The sequence below is a fragment of the Macaca thibetana genome, chromosome 10 (assembly GCF_024542745.1).
Source record: "Macaca thibetana thibetana isolate TM-01 chromosome 10, ASM2454274v1, whole genome shotgun sequence".
In the NCBI taxonomy this organism is placed as follows: Eukaryota; Metazoa; Chordata; class Mammalia; order Primates; family Cercopithecidae; genus Macaca; species Macaca thibetana.
In genome coordinates, this window is record NC_065587.1 from 66,774,242 (window position 1) to 66,795,397 (window position 21,156).

General features: G+C 47.7%; 1 protein-coding gene across 2 annotated transcripts; it reads right to left on the reverse strand.

Moving 5' to 3' along the window:
- Window positions 1–360: 360 nt before the first annotated feature.
- On the reverse strand, window positions 361–19,206 carry BPIFA2 (BPI fold containing family A member 2). Of its 2 annotated transcripts, none has more exons than XM_050807297.1 (9): window positions 19,074–19,206; window positions 11,670–11,841; window positions 8,870–9,014; window positions 7,777–7,884; window positions 6,405–6,557; window positions 3,787–3,868; window positions 2,104–2,167; window positions 1,170–1,247; window positions 361–549 (listed from the first exon to the last, which is right to left on the reverse strand). In XM_050807297.1, exons 2-8 carry the CDS (start codon window positions 11,824–11,826, stop codon window positions 1,207–1,209), a joined length of 750 nt encoding a protein of 249 aa, XP_050663254.1. In that variant the 5' UTR covers window positions 11,827–11,841; window positions 19,074–19,206; the 3' UTR covers window positions 361–549; window positions 1,170–1,206. The 2 variants fall into 2 exon arrangements, with proteins under 2 accessions (XP_050663254.1, XP_050663253.1); XM_050807296.1 differs by lacking the exon at window positions 19,074–19,206 and adding an exon at window positions 12,754–12,885.
- Between the last annotated feature and the right edge of the window lie 1,950 nt (window positions 19,207–21,156).

The window sequence follows — 21,156 nt, forward strand, 5'->3', positions numbered from 1 at the left end:
GCCCCTGGAGAGGAATGGAGGAAAGCGCTGGGTGGGACTGCTCCCAGAATGTGACTTTCCAGTTCCCACTGCCTGTCTGGCACAGAGTAGGTGCTCACTACATACCTGTTGAATGTGTGAATGGATAGATCAGAGGTCTGCCATCGCCACAGACTGGCTGTGAGACTTGGGCTGGTTTGTTGCCTCTCTGTGTCTCCGTGGCCCCCTTTATAGAACCAGGAGATGGGGCTGGATATTCTCACTGAGCCTTCTAGCTCTGGATCCAGGTCTCTCCCACACTAGTTGCAGTCCCCAACCTCCCTCCCCAATTCCCACCAACAAATCCCAAATGGAGGGAATACAATGAGCCACACAGAAGGGTGCAGAAATGAGCCTTTATTGCCAGGGACAGGAGAGTATGTGTAGAAACTGCTGTTCTGACTGTGAGCAGGAGGGGCATCTGGGAAGGTACTTCTGGTGGGACTTAGGCTTTCACGCTGGTTAGGTGGTGGCAGCAGCTTCCCAGAAGGAGATGCTATAAGGGGGTGGCGCAAGCCACTGGGAACCAATCTGGAATGAGACCACAGGGGGTTAGGACATTTGCAGCTAGGCTGCCCTTATACCCAGCTGTCATCCACTGGGCACTTGATGGGACCCAGGTTGACCTGGCTCCAGTGTCCCAGCTCTTTCCCACAATACCCCATGTGGTTTAAGTCCTGGGAAGAAGAAACTGGGACCTGTGGTTTGGGGTCTTTCATTGGCACCTAGCACTGACTCATCTACATTCCCCTCACCCTCCTTCAGAACAATGGCAGATGTGGAAAGATTGATTGCAGGCCACCACTGGAGCCAGGTTCAGGGCCCAATATGTGATCAGAATCATGGATCCATTTGAGACCAAGGTTGGGGCTCAGTCTGTGACCAAGACTAAGGCTCAGTCAATAACTGGCATCAAAGCTCGGTCTGTGACTAGGATCCAGGCTCAGTCTAGGGCCAGAATCATAGTTCAGTGATTAAGGCTCAGTATTCAGAGTGTGACCAGAATCAGGCCCTAGCCTGGGACAGGGGCCAGTGCTCAGTCTATGACTGAGATGAAGGCACAGTCTTCTAACACAAAAAGAAGGGAAGCCATGCTTGGCTTTTCTTCACCATAGGCCCTGTGCATTGGGGCTTAGAGCCTGGCTCCTCACCAGCAGGCATCACAGTGGTGCTCGTCATTCATCCTCTTCAGATGTGGGTTTGCAGCTGGGTTTCATGCTGAAGATTATCTGAAACAAAATCAATAGCAGGTTTTAGTCTCTGTCTCTGGAAAATTGAATAGAGACCAGACTCCAAAAGATGCCGCTCTCCTGCAGGTCACCTGACAGCTGTGGGACCCCAGGGATGTTACTACACCTCTCTGAGCTTCAGTTTGTTCATTTGTAGAGTGGATACAATGACTGTACCCACCCCACAGGGTTGTTGCAAGGATCCAGTGAGATAGTGAGTACAGAGCACGAAGTGACTGCCTAAGGGACTGGACTTGCAGCTATTTCCTTTCTTCTTCTTTTTTTTTTTTTAATTTTTTTTTTTGAGATCGGGATCTCACTCTGTCGCCCAGGCTGGAGTGCAGTGGCATGATGTCGGCTCACTGCAATGTTCGCCTCCCAGGCTCAAGCAATCCTCCCACCTCAGCCTCCTGAGTAGCTGGGACTACAGGTGCATGCCACACAGCTGGCTAATTTTTGTATTTTTTTTGTAGAGATGGGATTTCACCGTGTCACCCAGGCTGGTCTCAAACTCCTGAACTCAAGTGATCTGCCCACCTCAGCCTCCCAAAGTGCTGGGATTACAGGTGTGAGCCACCGTTCCTGGCTGACTTGTGGCTATTTTCATAGAAGGGTCACCTCCAGGGTCTTGACACCTTTACTTACTCCATTTCTCCCCAGCAACCTCAGCCATGCCTGTAGACCCAAAAGCCAAAGAGAGTCCCCAAGTGCCTGTGGAGGGAAGCCACAGCTCCTAATTTGCTTAGGACAGTGGGTTCTTCTGCTTCTCCAGGGTCTCCTGACCAGAACTGCTTATTGCGGTGGGCACAGAACTCCAGGCCTGCCTCAGAAGGTCCCCACTTCCCCATTGACTTACCGATGATCTGCTGAATGAATTTCACATCCAGGGAGTGGAGGAAGATGCGGATCAGTGGGCATATCTGACAGCCAGAGAGAGGAGGAAGAGGACGGTCAGGAGAAGGAGGAAGAACAGACCGTTCTCCTGGGCTAGAAACAAACTGCTTGCCACCCACAGAGGAGCTCATTTCTAGGGATCTTAGAACCTTTGAACTTTAGGATTTCATTTTGTTTTATTGGTTTTTTTTTTTGAGGCAGGGTCTCACTGTCTTGCCCAGGCTGGAATGCAGTGGTACAATCTCTGCTCACCGCAACCTCCGCCTCCCAGATTCAAGTGATTCTCCTGCCTCAGTCTCCCAAGAGACTGGGACATGTGCCTGTAAACCCAAGGAACATGAACTGCTTTCTAACTACAGACAGAGCCACATGGATCATCACTTAGAATCCCACATCTGACCAGCGGCTCACCCCAGGGCCTCATGAGATTCTCAGCACAGAGACCTTATTCGTTCATTCATTCAACCCATATTCACAGAGCACCAACTATGCACCAGGAACCTAGCTGGGCCCTGGTACCAAATGAGCGAAGTACAAACATCCCCTAAGCTGGTACCTAAACATGCATGACTAATCTTTGTGTTTTTAGTAGAGACAGGGTTCCACCATGTTGGCCAGGCTGGTCTTGAACTCCTGACCTCAAGTGATCTGCCCACCTTGACCTTCCAAAGAGCTGGGATTACAGGCATGAGCCACCGTGCCTGGCCTGAACTTTGGAATTTTAGAGAAATGGGATCCCAGCAATCTTAAATCTGGAAACCCTAGGGTGTTAGAATCCTAAAACCTTAGAACACTAGAATTCTAGGACCTCAGAAATCTACATTCTAGAGTGTTGACATCCCCATGTTGTTGAGCTTTGGAACCCTGGAATTTTAAAGGGTCAAATGGTGCCCTGAGGCGTTTGCCCTGAGGTTGTAGAGCAGAGTATCTCATGCTCTTGTGTGTACACAGTTCCCTGCAGATTGCAATTCAGCAGGTCTAGGGTGGGGCCTGAGATTCCATGTTCCTATCAAGCACCCAGCTGAGGCTGAAGCTGGTGGAGGACCACACTTGGAATACAAATAAACTCTGGTTCAGTGGGTCACGGAGCCATCCGGAGGGTTTTTCTTTTATAAACCCACATTCCTGGGTCCCCTTCCAGAATGACTGATTTAGTATATCTGCAACTGTGGGCCTAGGAATCCTGCACATGGTACCTATGGTTCTGGGTGATGCACAGATGGAAAAAAAAATTAAAACTATTTTATAAGTCTGTGTTTAGTTTTTCCATTGATTGTATGATATGTGATATTAATTTTCTATTTGTGATAGGGATATAAAGTTTTATTTTTAAAAATAAATGCTTCTAAAGAAATGTATTTAAGTAAAATTGTGTCGAAGATGTTAGCTGCAAAAGCATATTGGTAGTGCATGGATATGTTGAGTGGCTCAAGTTTGGGTCCTGGCAATTCCAGCTGATGTCAGGCCTCTGTTCTCCCCTGCTGCCCCCCAGGCTGATTAGTAGGGGAGGAAGTTCCAGCTGACCTCCCAAGGAGAAGCTTTCACCTCTGAAGGAAAAGTGCCCAGAGGATACAGCCAGGCCTGCAAATTCCCCAAAATGCCATGACCAGGCCTGGATCTGGGCCCCAAGGAGTGGGAGACTTACCTCCTTCTGCACCAGGAAGGATACGGTGCTTTTCAGCGTGTTGATCACTCTATTCACGACGTTGTTGATGATTTGGCTGCGGCTGCAAACACAAGGAACTGTTAAAGCCTAGTCAAGTGGGCAAGAGATGGGGGAAACTGCCAAAAGCTGGGGGGAAACACTGTGGAGTCAGAGAAATCCCAGGGACATGGAAACTCCTTTCTAACTACAGACAGAGCCACATGGATCATCACTTAGAATCCCACATCTGACCAGTGGCTCACCCCAGGGCCTCATGAGATTCTCAGCACAGAGACCTTATTTGTTCATTCATTCAACCCATATTCACAGAGCATCAACTCTGCACCAGGAACCTAGCTGGGCCCTGGTACCGAATGAGCGAAGTACAAACATCCCCTAACCTGGTACCTAAACATTAACGGTCCAAACATACCCTAATGTGGTACCTAAACAATTCTTGCCAAGGTTGGCTCCTCCCACCTTCAACTGTCAGTATAACTGCCACCTCCTCAGGGCAGCCTTCCTTGACTACTTATCTAAGAGAGGGCTTTGCTATCACAGTGCCCTGTTAAGGGTAATGCTCTGTGCAGGACTCATATTTCCCTGGAGCGTTCTTTACTGATGGACTGAATTTGGGTTGATTTGATCCAAAGTGCAAAGAAAAGCCCTGAGAAGATTTGGAGCTGTAGAGCGGTGTCATTTCACAGATGTGGACACAGATCCAGGCCAGCTTAGCTTTCCCTTAGGTAAGCTCCGCAAGAACAGGGACCTTGTTTGTCATTACCAATCAGTTCTCCAGAGCCCAGAATGGTGCCTGCTCAATACACCTTTTTTTTTTTTTTTGAGACAAGGTCTTGCTCTGTCACCCAGACTGGAGTGCAGTGGCATCATCTCGGCTTATTGCAACCTCTGCCTCCTGGGTTCAAGCAGTGCTTGTGCCTCAGCATGCCAAGTAGCTGGGATTACAGGCACTTGCCACCAACCCTGGCTAATTTTTGTATTTTTAGTAGAGATGGAGTTTTGCCATGTTGGCCAAGCTGGTCTTGAACTCCTGACCTCAACTGATCCGCCCACCTCAGCCTCCAAAAGTGCTGGAATTACCAGTGTGGAGCCACCATGCTCAGTCGCAATACATTTTTGGCTGAAAGAATGAAAAAAGTGAACATGCAATTAAATATACGTTGAGAACTTGTGACAAGTGCTTTAAAGGCAAGAGTAGACTCTTACGAGAGAGAATAGGAGGAGCCCTGTGAAGGCCCTGCAGGATGCAGCAGTCCATTGAAGCAGAGTGAGAAGAAGATGCTCTAGGCAGCCAGAGCATCCCATGCAAAGGTCTTGAGCTGGGAAAGAGCCTATCTGAGGCACGGCACAAAGGCCACTGTATCTGGGCACAGTGAGTAAGGGGAGGGTGCAGGGATACAAGGGTGGGGCCAGATCAAACAGAGCCTATATGACCATGGGGAGCACTTGGGATTGAACCACAAGTGCAAAGAAAGGCCCTGGAAGGATCTGGAGCTGCAGAGTGGTGCCATCTCACAGATGTGGGCACAGACCCAGTGCAGCAGGATGGAGTTCCTGAGGCTACTTGGGAAGATAGCACCCAGCCAGACTCCGGTCTCTGAATTTACATCCCGTCCTTTGCAACTCACATCAGGCTATGGAAACCTTCTTTGGTTTTCAGGGGTCTTTGGGCAACCTGTGTTCAGATCCCTCAGTGCAGGGCAAGTGGAGTGTCCTCTGCTCATGGCCATCAGGGCTGAGAGCTGAGGACCCAGCCTTGCTCCTGGCCAAGGCCAAATAGCCCCAGCCCTCAGCTTCTGGGTCGTTCTTCTTCTCCCAGCCATCGGCCAGTGTCACTCTTTTTCCCTCCACCCTCTTGTCTGAGTCAGACCTGCTCTTTCAAGCACAGAGCTTAAGATGTAGATTTTGTGGATTAAAAGGGATCAATGATTTAAATGGGGAGGATTAAGTTTTCAAGATCTCCTTTCAGGAAATTTCCACTGGGTGGAGAACAATTTGGGGACAATCTGAAATTAGAGCCCATGGCAGGCGCTTACTCTCCCCTCTCCTTCTGGAGGCAAGAAGGTAAATATAATTTTATTATTATTATTATTATTATTGAGGGACATTACATAACAATAAAGGGGACAATTCTCCAAGAAGTCATAACAATCCTAATGTGCATGCACCTAACAACAGAGCTCCAAACGGTATGAAGCAGAAACTGACAGAGTTGAAAGGTGAAATGAAGAAATTAATGATTATGGTGGGGAGCTCAACACTCCAGTCTTAGTAATGGAGAGAACCAGCAGGGAGAGAGGCAGCATGTTCTAGGCTGCATTCTAAATATTTGTATTTTCTCATCTGGTCATCTCAGAAGCCTATGAGTAGTTATTATGAACACCCCCAGTTTACAGATGTGAAAACAGGCTTAGAGGATCAAGTTGGTGATAAAGTTACAAGTTAGTGGCAGAGCTGATGTTTAAACCAAGGTCAACATGACCCCAGAGCTTGAACACTTTCACCACGAGGCCTTCTCTTATTTATAGGACTAGAGCTGAAATTAGGGGTCCTCAAGTTCCCTGAGAGCCCAGCTCTGCTAAGATGACAGGACTTACTTGTCCAGCAAGGAAAGTGAGATGCTGGTTGGGTCACTGGCGCATTCTCCCAGGACAGCAACAGACTGATTTGTCTGGGGATCAGTTTCAATGCTGACTGCAGTCAGGAGGTCCAAGGAAGCTTTCAGGTTGATAATCTGGCCAATGATGGGCCTGCAGGAAGTAAGATGCACAGTGAACAGAGTCTAGAAGGTCCTGCCTGTTGCCCAGTTGGGTTCTTCCACCTGTGTGGACATGAGTCAGAATGTCTATGTGTAATGTCAACATGGCCCAGGTAATATCAACATGGTCCATATCCTCTATGAAATTTACATGTTTATATTAGGGGCTTCTTCTCCTGGCCACTTGGGTTTAGCTCATATGAATTTTTTATACAACATTACACTAATAGGTAAAATAATAATAGTTAATATTTATTGACAACAATTTATGTGTAGGTATTTTAAAATGTATTTTACCTGGATTCATTTATTACTATCCCTATTTTCTGAATGAGGAAACCTTGGTACAGAGAGGTTAAGTAACTTTCCCAAGATCTCATAGCTAAATGATGGATGGCACCATTAGTGCATGTAGTTTACAGAAGTGCTTTCACACATGCTCCTTTCTTGTCTATCTCCTTTAAAATTAAAATTTTTTAATTTTCGTGAGACAGGGTCTCACTCTGTCACCCAGGCTGGAGTGCACTGGTGCAATCAGGGCTCACTGCAGCCTTGACCTCTCGGGCTCAAGCAATCCTCCTGCCTCAGCCTCCCAAGTAGCTGGGACTGCAGGCGTGCACTGCCACACCTGGTTAATTTTTGTATTTTTTGTAGAGACAGGGTTTTGTCATATTGTCCAGGCTGGTCACGAACTCCTGAGCTCAAGCGATCCTCCCACCTCAGCTTCCCAAATTGCTGGGATTACAGGTATAAGCCACCACTCCCAGCTAAAATTAAAAGAGTTTAAACTTATATTTTGCACACACATACTTTATTATACAGTGTGTATTACTTTATGAATTTTTCTGTAATGGTCTCTGCAATTTAGAGAGAATCTTGAGAGACAAAATAATGCCGGAGGAAATTTTGCCAAGGAATAATAAATGCTTGTTTTCTCAACTTTTCAAATTTTAAAACCAGATAAATGTCATGATTTCAAAACTACATTCATTGGAGTATTATTTTTAAAAGACCCTTGATTATGGCTAGAGTTCTCTATAACATTTTAAGGATTGAGATCTTAGACCCAGAAGGGTCCTCTCACTCACAGATTGGGAAACTGAGGCCCAAGGTCACCCAGTAACAGGAGGAGGTGCCTGATTCCCAGGTTGGGCATCCATCGGCCAGGTTGCACTGCCTTTCCCAAATCTCAGATTCTAGCGCTTACTCACAAGGTTGTAGTGACATTCGCGGTGACGGGGAAGCTCAGGTTAAGGCCTTTGCCACCATCGATTGGTTCAGCTTTGACATCCAGGATGAGGGAGTCGCTGATTTTCAACCTGTGTAAAACCCACAATTCACCCTTGTCACTCCTCATAACAGCCACTTGCCAAGCACTTCCCTGAGTTGAGCGTTTGGGCCTCGTCAGCCTTGCCTTCTTTAGTCTTCACTATAGCCCTGTTCAGAGGTTTGATTCTCTCCATTTTATGGCACAGCACACCAAGGCTCAGGCTGGTGTGATATTTCCCCCAGATCTCCAGGGGAGTAAGTGCCAGAGGCAGATTTTGAGGCCAGAACAGTCTGACTTTAAAAGTTCATGAGTGGGGCCGGGCACGGTGGCTCATGCCTGTCATCCCAGAGCTTTGGGAGGCCGAGGCAGGTGGATCACCTGAGGTCGGGAGTTCGAGACCAGCCTGACCAACATGGAGAAACCCCATCTCTACTAAATGTACAAAATCAGCTGGGTGTGGTGGCACATGCCTGTAATCCCAGCTACTCAGGAGGCTGAGGCAGGAAAATCGCTTGAACCCGGGAGGCGAGGTTATGGTGAGCCAAAATCGTGCCATTGCACTCCAGCCTGGGCAACAAGAGCGAAACCTCGTCTCAAAATAATAATAATAATAATAACAATAAAATAAAAAGTTTATGAGTGGATCCACTGCCTGGAGTTATGTGGTGAAGACTCCAGTTTCCCTTCCTCTAAAGGGATCTGGGCTTTTACCCCCAGTTACATATGGAAAAGAAAAGTTTTATTCCTTGGAAAGGGACTTTGTGTACCAGCAAACAGGTAGAGGTAAGGATGAATATAACCTTCACCCTGACCCTGAAATTAAAGAACATGGAAGCCCAAACCCATAAGACACCCAGATTGACCTTGTAGCCCTGCCTCTAATTTACTCAAGCTCTGGTGGGTCTGACCTCGCTCAGACCACCTTGGCTCTGTGGGAGGGGAAAGAGGCTTGTCTTTCATCTTAAACTTACCTCCTCAAAGATATGTTTCCCTTTTCTTAGAGCAAACCTCTCCACCTTGAAGCACCAACTCACCCCAAAGTGTTCGTATTAGTTGGAAGCAGCTTAGAAACGACATTGTTCAGCAATTTCTCAGCTTCCTGGGCCTTCTGCTTGGCCAGTTGCCAAGCACTGGATTTCTGAAGCACCCCTAGGTCGACCTTCAGTTTCTCAAGGACACCTGCCAAAAACAATCGCCATTTTGTGTCATGCATCCCTTACGAAGTAGCTACGATGCTCCAGGTACCGGGTAAGACTGTTTGCCTATGTTATTTCATTTAATCTTTATAACAACTCAGTGAGGTAGATATTGTCATTGTCTGCTTTTTTACAACTAAGGAAATAAAGGCTCAAGATGGTTAAGAAATGTGTCTAGCCACACACCCAGGGAACTCTTGTTTCCTTCATGCTGCCTCCATACTATTAATAATATATTCTGATTATTTGTCAACAGAGCAATCAACCAATTGGCCAGGCAATTGATATTGATTGTACGCCAGTGTTTAGGAGTGACTTAGGGGTCTATTGTGTTAAGTGAGATGCTCACGTGAGTTTGAAAAACTAGAAAGAATGAGAGAATACACTCAAGAAATGAAAAATCTAGAATCAAGGAGAAAAAATGGCTCCAATCCATGAAACTGGCAAATGAGAGTCCCAGAATGACAGCTTTGCAGCAGGCCCACAAAGCAATAATTCTTTTTTTTTTTCTTTTACTTTAAGTTCCGGGATACATGTGCAGAATGTGCAGGTTTGTTACATAGGTATACATGTGCCACGGTAGTGAGCTGCATCTATCAACCCGTCATCTAGGTTTTAAGCCCCACATGCATTAGGTATTTGTCCTAATTCTCTCCCTCTCCTTGCCCCCGAGCCCCCAAAAGGCCCCAGTGTGTGTTGTTCCCCTCCCTGCATCCATGTGTTGTCTTTGTTAAACTCCCATTTATGAGTGAGAACATGCAGTGTTTGATTTTTTGTTCCTGTGTTAGTTTGCTGAGGATGATGGCTTCTAGCTTCATCCATGTCCCTACAAAGGACGTGATCTCATTCTTTTTTATGGCTGCATAGTATTCTACGGTGTATATGTACCACATTTTCTTTATCCAGTCTATCATTGATGGGCATTTGGGTTGGTTCCATGTCTTTGCTATTGTAAATAGTGCTGCAATAAACATATGTGTACATGTGTCTTTACAGTAGAATGATTTATATTCCTTTGGGTATATATCCAGTAATGGGGATTGCTGGGTCAAATGGTATTTCTGGTTTTAGATCCTTGAGGAATAGCCACACTGTCTTCCTCAATGGTTGAACTAATTTACAGTCCCACCAATAGTGTAAAAGTGTTCCTATATCTCCACAGCCTTGCCAGCATCTATTATTTCCTGACTTTTAAATAATTGCCATTCTTACTGGCATGAGATGGTATTTCATTGTGGTTTTGATTTGCATTTCTCTAATGATCAGTGATGATGAGCTTTTTTCCATATGTTTGTTGGCCAAATAAATATCTTCTTTTGAGAAGTGTCTGTTCATATCCTTTGCACAATTTCTGATGGGGTTGTTTGTTCTTTTCTTGTAAGTTTGTTTAAGTTTCTTGTAGATGCTTGATATTAGACCTTTGTCAGATGGGTAGAGTGCAAAAATGTTCTCCCATTCTATAGACTGCCTGTTCACTCTAATGCTGGTTTCTTTTGCTGTGCAGAAGCTTTTCAGTTTAATTAGATCCCATTTGTCAATTTTCCATGCTCATGGATAGGAAGAATCAATATCGTGAAAATGGCCATACTGCCCAAAGTAACTTACAGATTCAATCTGTTCCCATTGAACTACCATTGACTTTCTTCACAGAATTAGAAAAAACTACTTTAAATTTCATATGGAATCAAAAAAGAGCCCATATAGCAAGACAATCCTAAGCAAAAGGAACAAAGCTGGAGGCATCATGCTACCTGGCTTCAAACTATACTACAAGGATACAGTAAGCAAAACAGCAGGTCATTGGTACCAAAACAGACATACAGATCAATGGAACAGAACAGAGACTTCAGAAATAACACCACACATCTACAACCATCTGATCTTCAACAAACCTCACAAAAACAAGCAGTGGGGAAAGGATTCCCTATTTGATAAATGGTTCTGGGAAAACTGGCTAGCCATATGCAGAAAACTGAAACTGGACCCCTTCCTTACATCTTATTCAAAAGTTAACTCAAGATGGTTTAAAGACATAAATGTAAAACCCAAAACCATAAAAACCCTAGGAGGAAACATAGGCAATACCATTCAAGACATAGACATGGGCAAAAACTTCATGACACCAAAAGCATGAAGAAAGAAAAGAAAGAAAGCAGTAATTCTTATAGGAGGAGGAGGGCAAAGTGTCTTTATGATAGGTCTCTGGAGAACTTAGAGGAATGCAAAGTGAAATAAGTTATAGCTTTTCATCTGTGAGACAGGCAGAACATTTAAAGTTGTCCAGACCCACTGCTGGAAAAGGGGTGGGAAAAAAAACACTCTTGTAGACTGTTGGAGACAGTGTTAACATAGGAGATTATTTGTCAACGGCATAGTTTTTGAACTTTTGAAATCCCACTTGTAGGAATTTATCTTATGCACATATTGGCAAACGTTTATCAGGATATAATATGTAAAAGGATAGTCATTGTGGCATTGCTTGTTTCTAGAAAGAAATGAATGAGCCAGGAATTCAACAGCCACTTTTCTCAGTAAACCACCCATAAAGAGTAGCCCCTAGTGGCAGCCTCTGGTAATGCAGGCATAGTGTTTAGGAGGCTAATTTAGGTGACACTCTTCGTAACCCTCGTTGATTTACCTTTAAGAGTATTGTCAACTGTCTCAAGTCCATCGTGAAGAATAGGTTTCAGCTCATTCACGACATTGCTTAGGTCACTGCCAAGATTGTCAAGAAGAGACTCGGAGGTCCCAGTGAGCACGCCACATAGGAGAACAAATTTCCAAAGCTGAAGCATCTTTTGTCTTGACACCTGGACAGTCATGGGAAGAACAAAGTGAGAATTGCCCAGAGGGAAATGGTCTCTTCAGTGAGTTCCCATTACTCTTAACATTTAACATTCCATTAAGATAGATGTAGTTATTTCTTATTTTACAAATGGGCAACCAAGGTCAGAAAGCTACAGCAACTTGCCCGGAGACACACAGCCAGTGAGTGAAGGAGCTGGGATTTGAAAAGTCAGACTTGACTCCAAGCCCATACTCTTGGTTCCTTTTCATACGCTGTCTTCTCTGCCTAAAATATTTTTCTTCTTCTTACTTTTCCACTTAGGTCAATTCCTATATCATGCCCTCTGTGAAGCCTACTGTAGGCCCCTCCCCAGATTCTAAGTTGGGAGAGTCCCACCTTGCTGCCTTCATTATCCTGATCAAGGTCCTGGGTAACACTTCCCTGATTATTTGACCACCTTTCCTACCAGGCTGTGAACTCCACAGGGGAAGGACTGTGACTTATTTCACTGTCAAATCCTCAGGCACCAGTAAAAAGCCTGCACCTAGTACAGTACAGTAAATGAATAAATATTTGTTGAATAAAAGTATGAAGAAATCAGTGGAGACCACCTCATGAACCTGCATTGTTCATTAGTTTGACGCTTATTTTAATATAATCTATAGATCTCTAAATTTGCTCTGATTTGCTATTTGTCTTGATACCTGGACTGTCATGGGAGGAACAGGAGTAAGAATTGCCCAGAAGGAAATGGAATCTTTAGTGAGTACCCATCACTAAGTTGCTATTTAGAGCAAATTTAGAGATATATTGATTATCTCTGCTATATGCAAAATATTAGCTAACCCAAGCAATCCCACCCCTCTGCCTCTTGCCCCCAAAGCCTTCTGAAGACCACCATGTGTGGTGCCAGTGGGGGAAGCACGCCACTCACAGGTTTAGAGGAGGATGCTCATGAAATCCTTGCCCCCTGCACAGTCTGCTGGGATTCTGCTGAATGGTGGCGGCTCTTATATGGTGGAGATGGGATGGAAGGCTGCCCACAGAAGCAAGCCTTGGTTCTGGGATCATCCAAGGACACTCCAAGGAAAATACCCCTCTCAGGATGAGCAGAGAGAGAGATTTCCAACCCAAAGGTCACCCAGGATGTTTGAATTGAAATGGATGGCTATGGAGAGGGCTTTCTGCCAAGACTAAGACCAGGTCCTCATGGAGCCTGCAGCTACCAAGGGGGTGGTCCTTGGTCCTTGTGGGTGAGGACTGGGGAGAGACCGAGAATGAATGAATTGGAGAATGTCCTGGCAGGAGGACCCATAACGACCATTCAGTCTAACTCTGTCATCACTTGGAAACTGAGGCTCAGAGAGGGGAAGCTACCAGCTTGGGGTCATTCAGCAAGACAGGGACAGAGATGGGTCTAGAACTGTGGCCCACAAGGAGTCAGACAGTCTCCCAGTGTACAGCATCCTGCCTCCAGGGGTCTGCACCCGGCAGGTGCAGCAGATGCCTGGCAACTGCTTGTGCTGACACTGGGCTTGGTGTCCCTAAAGGGCACTTTAGATGCACTTTCCTGTTATTCCTTATGAAAACTCTTTAAGGCAGGTTTTCAGAGCTCCATTTTCCAGTTGAGGAAGCTGAAGTTCAAAGAGGGAGGTGGCTTGTCCACACTTGCAAGGACAGGAACCAGGCATTTGGGCCCCCAGGGAAGACCCTTCCACCCATATCAGGCTGAGGTCAGTTAGCAAAGAGGGAGAGTCCCTGGGCCTGAATATCCTGTTTTTGCTTCGGCCACCGATGTTTGGGTTGGTTGTAACGCCTGCTGCGTTGGGCCTGTGTCAACCCGGAACAGCACAGGAAACTCAGGTGGGTGCCCACTTGGCCTCAGGCTGGGAAGGACTGGCACAGAGCTCAGGGTCACTATGGGTCTCTGCCCTTCTGCTTACCCACCTGCAACTCAGCAAGGACCTGGGTGGGGGGGCCGTCCTCAAAATGACGCAACCAGGCAAAGATTGGGACAAGACTGGTGGCTCCAGGAGCTGGCTGTTCCTACGCTAACTGTGGCTCCGCTGTTATAGCACAGAGCTGGGCGGCTGCAGGGAGAAGGTGATGGCCAGGCCTCAAGAGCCCAGACCATTAGAGCACTGCTGCAGTCTTGCCCGTGGTCTTGAAGGGTTGTCACACCTCCTTCCCTGGCTGCCTGACACTGGGTTCTGCACACATCTGAGCCCCGCTCTTCCCTCAGTTGTGAAGCACAGAGCCAAGGGCTGTGCTGAAATCTCGTGAAGGCAGTTTGTTCCAGCCCAGGAATACAGCCCAGGGTGCTGAGCGTGATGCAGTGACCTCGAGACCTGGTGTTGGCCTAGGCCTCAGTTGCCTCATCTGTAAAATGGGTAAACATCCTGTTCCTGGATCTCAGAGGCATAGTGGACAGGCAAGGACCTAGGAAATCAAAGCGATGGTGAGGGGCTTTGAGGGCAGTGCTCAGAGCCTGGCACTGGGCTTGGGCTCTCCCGGGCTTGAATACTTGCTCTGCTGGTTGCTGGCTATGTGACCTGGGCCAGAGACTGCACCTTGTTGAGTCTCAGGCTCTTTATCTGTGAAATGGGACTAAGAACAGTGCTCACCTCATGGGCGTGCTGTGAGGTCAAAGTGGGGTAACAACCACGAAGGCTTAGCTTAGGGTAGGCCCTTGATGCACGGCGACAGCAAAGATGGTGAAGATGATGCTGATGAATATGTGCACATATGGTCCCAGATTACCACGGTTTGACTTCAATAATTCAACTTTACTACGGGTTTATTGGAACATAACTTATTATAAAATGAGGACCATCTGGCCGAGTGCAGTGGTTCACACCTGTAATCCCAGCACTTTGGGAGGCCGAGGCGGGCGGATCACCTGAGATCAGGAATTTGAGACCAGCCTGGCCAACATGGTGAAACCCCATCTCTACTAAAAATACAAAATCTAGCTGGGCGTGGTGGCGGGCACCTGTAATCCCGGCTACTCTGGAGGCTGAGACAGGAGAATCACTTGAACCCGGGGGGTGGATGCTGCAGTGCGCCAAGATTGTGCCACTTCACTGCAGCCTGGGCAAAAGAGTGAAACTCCGTCTCAAACAAACAAAAATAAAATAAAATGAGGAGCATCTGTCATAAGATTAATATTATATAATATACAATACAGGGTCTTTGGTGGGTGGGGAGTTTGGGACCCTCAGAGGTCACCCGTGGTTCAGGCTGGCCAGTCTGAGTCCTTCCGGAAAGAGAAGCAATGACACCTCCGCCTGTGTGCTCCTCCTCCTCCTCCTCTTCCCTCTCCAGGTTACACAAAGTCTTCTCACATGGAAGATGTTTGCCTTTCAGGGACAAAGGCCCCAGCCATGAGGGTCGCGAGATGAATTTCTTATTGAAAATTCCCAGCGAGGCATTAAAGACTAGCTGTGCCAAGACTAGGACATCCTACCCCTGGCATGACTGCTAATCCCCAGCTGGGGCAGCTTCCTGGTCCCACTGGCCCAGCCTTAACCTCCAAGCTGGTATCTTTTTCCATACATGGCTCAGTGCCCTGGCTAGAAAGAGCCTAAGAGGTCACGCAGCCTACTGAGACCAGAGAAGGCGAGTGACAGGGCTGGGGTTGCACAAGGGGCCAGCCAGGCTGGGGGATGTTCAGCTAACCAGGCTCTGCCCCATTGACCTTCCTTCTCCCCACCGACAGAAGCAGCCCCCACCCCTTCTCCAGGTAACAAACACACAGATGTGCACTCCCATCGCACCCATCAAAGATAATTGCCTTATTTTGCCAGTAAAATTGTTGAAAGGCTTGTCACCATTTTGCTTGTGAAATCAGTCAGGTACGAATCATCCATCCAATTTCTAGTAGGTCCTAGGTTGTCACACTTGAACTGCCTACTCAGGAATTCTTGGCAAATAAGAAAGATCAAAGCAACAAAATGTTTTCACACGTTACTGTCCTTCTTATGACTGCTCAATAGAGCAATTAATAAAGTTGTCACAATGTTACAGTCTGAAGGCCTTTAATTCAACTTTTACTAATTTTGACTTTGCTGGGTTTTTTTCCTGATTTTGAAGGTGACAATTGTATTCTTTCAGCTCTCAAGTATTTCCCTAAGTCCCGGATTCCACATCTGGACACTAATAGACCCCACTCAGGTCCTGCCCCTAGAATATGGGGAGCCACTTCCTATGGACTGACTGATGGAGGGGGCCTTGCCCCACTGTAGGCTGGAGTCTTCTTCCTCCTGTCCCATGGAATGGTGCCTGAATGCTTCACACAACACTCCCAGAGAAAATTTAAAGGAGTTTTCACCGGGTCAGCGTCCTCCCCTGGTCCTTTGAAGTCTGGGCACCTTGTCTTGTTCACCTTGGTTCCCTCAGAGCTGGAACGGTCTAGTCTACAGCAGGAGTCAAATGATGTTTGTGGCAGGAAAGAAGGGAGAAAGAAAGGCAAAAGAGGGAAAGGGAAGGAGGAAAAAAGAGAGAGGAAGGAAAGAGAGAGGGAGGGAAAGAGAGGGAAGGCGGGAGGGAAGAAAGACAGGAAAGGGAAGGAGAGAGGGAAGGAAGAAAGAGAGAGAGGGGATGTGGAGAGAGAAGAAGAGAGGGAGGAGAAGAGCGAGAGAAGAAGGGAGGGAGGGAGGCCAGCCACGTCCCACCAGTTCCACTCTCTGAGGGCAAGACCACACCATCTCCAAGGTCCCAGTACCCAGCCTAGGGTCTGGTTCAGCTCATGGGCATTGACTTTCTGTCTTCCCCAGGTGGGTGGGCCTCTTGACATGAGCGAGCTCTCTGGGTCCCTCCCTGTTCTCACCTTGCTCCCTGGAATTTGGCCCCTCAATCTGTCTGTGCCCTGTCTCATCTTCCAGATCCTCCTGGCTAAAGTGGGCCTGGCCCTGCACCTAGTCATCTGTCCATTTATTTATTGTTCATTCACTTTACAAGGCAAATTATTTTCTGCTGGAACCACTCATGCTTTTGACAACCCTTTGGTGGGCACCCCAAGCCCTGTGATGGAGTCAAAGATGTCTGAAGCTCAGTCCTTGTCCCAGAGACAAGCCACCTCCAGGGCAGTAGGTGAGTTGCTTCGATCGGCTCACGTCTGGCAAGAAGGCATTTACCCTCCCAGCAACCAGAGGCAGGGACTGTCTTATTCCCATTTTATAAACAAGGAAACTGAGGCACAGAGCGGTAATGTGTATTGCCCAAGGTCACACACCTAGTAAGTGGCAGGGCTGGGATTTGAACTCAGAAAGCCTGACTCCGGAGTCCATGCTCTGAGCCACTCACAGTACACTGCCATTTGTGTGTGTGTGTGTGTGTGTGTGTGTGTGTGTGTGTATATATATATATAAAAAACAAAGTCCATCTTGGCTCACTGCAACCTCCACCTCCCGGGTTCAAGTGATTCTCTTGCCTCAGCCACCCAGGTAGCTGGGATTACAAGCATGCACCACCATGCCCGGCAAATTTTTGTATTCTTAATAGAGATGGGGTTTTACCTTTTGGCCAGGCTGGTCTCGAACACCTGACTTCAAGTAATCCACCCGTCTCAGCCTCCCAAAGTGCTCGGAATACAGGCAAGAGCCACCGTGCCTGGCAGCACTGCCACTTATATTCTAATCGTCAGAATCCTCCCTGGGCTGTGTGGGTCCTTCTGATTCATTTGCATTGCGCCAACACCCCCAGCCCCAAGCCTGTGTCCGGGGAATCCCTTCATAAAAGCTTGTTGGTTGAAGGCATGTGAGTTAGCCCTTTCTCCTCCGCTGGACTGGGGCTCCTTAAGGTTGGGGACCATGATTCTGCCATCTGTGTGTCCCCAGCAGCAGCCTGGGGCCTGGCTTTTGGTGGATCCCAATAACACCACAATTAATTAAAGCGAAAAAAGCAAGTTAATCCACAGACTGAATAGATGAATGTAGGAGATGAGACCCAGAATCAGCAAGAAGAGTCTTTCCTTGCCTCCACCCACCCATCCTGTCATTCATTCATTCGTCACACACGTACGGAGCGTCTTACCTGGGTCCTGCCCCATGTGGGGCTCTGGACCCCACAGAGCACCCCCACATGTGTCCACCCTCAGACCCCACCGGCAGGGGCAGAGGCCAACACACACACTGACAATTACTTTCCACAAAGCAGGTACGGTTCTTGCAAGTGTTCTGTGCATCAACGGCCCGAAGCAAATAGGCAGCTGCTGTCCCTGGCACAGTGCCCCGCCCTGGTGAAGGTCCTTCCTTTAAGCACTGAATGGGGTCGAACTGACTTTGGGAGTGGAAAGAGGAAATGCTATGACACTGTGGGGTAGGTGGAGACAGATCATATAGACGACAAAGGATGGGAGGATTCCAAAACGTGGGTAAGTCTGGGTGTGTTTGTCTTGCAGGGGCTTTGGGTAACCAACCAGACCTCAGTTTGGGTCCTAACCGTGCCGCTTTCTAACCGTGTGACTCTGGAAAAGTGACATTACCTCTCTGGGCCTCTATTGCCTCATTTGCAAAATGGTGACCATGATCATCCGCCTGACACAGCTGATCTGGGACTTAAGCCTGGAAAAGAGTCAGCCCAGTATCAGGCACATCATAAGTGCTCACTGAAGATAATGCAGAGGTGTCACGCCCAGCAGCAGGATTAAGGGTGGGAAAGAAGGCAGAGCCTCACTCCAGTCTCTGCCACTGAGCAGCTGCGTGATGTTAGGCACGGCCGCTCTGAGACAGTGTCTTCTGCTCTCTGAAATCGGTGCAGTCCTGGCCAGTAGGGACTGGGGAGGCATTAAATAAAAGGGGGAATGCAGAGTCCTGGAGCATCGTGTGGTGGCCACTCAATCAAAAGGGTGAATCAAAACCATGGGAGAGGCTGGGCACGGTGGTTCACGCCTGTAATCCCAGCACTTTGGGAGGCCAAGGCGGGTGGATCACCTCAGGTCAGGAGTTCGAGACCAACTGGCCAACATGGTGAAATCCTGTCTCTACTAAAAATACAAAAATTAGCTGGGCGTGGTGGCAGGTGCCTGTAGTCCCAGCTACTCGGGAGGCAGAGGCAGAGGAATCACTTGAACCTGGGAGGCAGAGGTTGAGTTGAGCCAATATCTCACCATTGTACTCCAGCCTAGGCAACAGAGCAAGACTCTGTCTCAGAAAAAAACAACAAAAAATCCCAAACCATGGGAGAAGTACCATAGCTCCTTGTCTTTTCTTCTAGGGCCCTCAAAGGACTTGTGTCTGTGGGGTCTTGGCTTACCACCTCTGTCAGACTTCTCTGTTTCTGCTGGACAATTCCCAAAGCCTCCTCTTTGGCCTCCCAGAATTTCTTTGCATCAACTCTTCCCAGTGCCAAGAACCAGGTCTGAGGATGTCACCCCCCTGCAAATTCTCCCCATCCTGCAAGCACCTCTTATATAAAGCCTTCATTGAGTCACCCAGCTGACCTTTTCTCACGTTCTGCCTTGTCAGTTTTGAACAGGTCTCTTCCTTGCCTACACACCCATAGCTGTCTCTCCTCCATTGTCAATTCCGGGAGGCCAAGTTCTGTCTGGGGTTCATCTCTGGTTTCCCACTATGGCTTGCCAATAAACTGAAATGTTTGTCAGTTGCATTTGTCAGGATTCTTTGGGTTATATTTGTAATTGAAAACACAACCCAAACTGACTTAGATGTGAAAGAGAGTCATTGGCTCATGTAACTAGCAGGTCCACAGGTTTCAGGCATGGCTGAATCTAGGTGCTCAAAAGAAATCTCCAGGCCTCTGTTTCTTTCCATGACTTGGCTTGCCTTTCTTCTCAAACTGACATCCCCCCAAGAGGTGGCAGAGATGGCCACCAACTGCTTCAGGTCCACATTCTCTCTTAATAGTCTAGCAGAAAGAGAGTATGTCTTTCTTTTTTTTTTTTTTTTTTTTTTTGAGACGGAGTCTCGCTCTGTCGCCCAGGCTGGAGTGCAGTGGCGCGATCTCGGCTCACTGCAAGCTCCGCCTCCCGGGTTCCCGCCATTCTCCTGCCTCAGCCTCCCGAGTAGCTGGGACTACAGGCGCCCGCCACCTCGCCCGGCTAATTTTTTTGTATTTTTTTTTTTAGTAGAGACGGGGTTTCACCGTGTTAGCCAGGATGGTCTCGATCTCCTGACCTCGTGATCCGCCCATCTCGGCCTCCCAAAATGCTGGGATTACAGGCTTGAGCCACCGCGCGCGGCCGAGTATGTCTTTCTTAACATCTCTTCAAAAGTTCCAGTACTGATTCCCATTGGTCCTGCTAAGGTTACATGCTGAGTACTGAACCAATCAGAGTGGCCAGAGTGAAGGAAGCCACTGGTTGGCCAATTTGCAAATATCACATCTGCAAAGAAGGCAGAGGTAGAATGGTCAGAGGAGGAGGAGGAGGAGGCTAGGGGAGGAAGGCCAAGGGAAGAACTGATTTCATGGAGGAGGAAGTAGTATGTGTGCTATGGTCAAGATGAGGCTGACCTCAACTATGGTCCACTGGCTTCCTCTACCTGGTGATCACAGAGGACCTGGTAAAGGCGAGTTTGGTGGGGTGACCAGTGGAAACAAGATGGGTGGTGGGGTGGATGTATCCAAAATAAGCATGCTGCTCAAAGGGGGGCCCATGGACCACTGGCCTCTCCCTAGTTCAGACCAGCTGCCCTAGAACCTGCATCTTAACAAGAGTCCAGGTGGCTCCTGTGTGTGTTCAAGGTGGAGAAGCACAGTTCTAAGGGACTTTGGCTACGAAGGGGACGAGAGAGGGAAGGAGGTTGGTGGAGGGAATGTGTAGTTACAGGTGGAACCTTTATTCTTCCTGAGAAGGGAGCGACTTGAGGAAGTTAGGTGTGTGTTCTTAACAGTGGAACATGTGGGAGGAGGGGATATGTTTTATTTCACTTTCTGTTCACCATGTAAAACTTAATATGTTGTAGGACACTTGCAAATTTGCAGGTCAGATTCATATCAAATGGAACCTGGCTATGTTTACTGCCTGAAAGAATGAGTGTCATGGTGGTGATATTTCCCAAGAGCCTCCCATAGTGGATCCTGTGGTGACCCAAGTCCTCGCCATCCTCGAGCATTTATTGCTGGATCAAGAACACAGGTGCCCTGGGCCTGTGGAGACTCAGGAACCTTGAAGGCCGGCTCCACTTGCTTCTTCTCTCCTTTCCTGGTGCCACCCTCAGGCTCCATATGACTCTCCCTGCAGCCTGCAGGGCCCTCAGGTTGTTCACAAAGACGGTCCTGACAAAAAGGTTGAGAAAACAAACGTTGTCGTATGTGTCATCAGCCATGCACCCAAGTGACACTAGGGATGCCCAGCATGGACTGAGCTCTGGGTGGC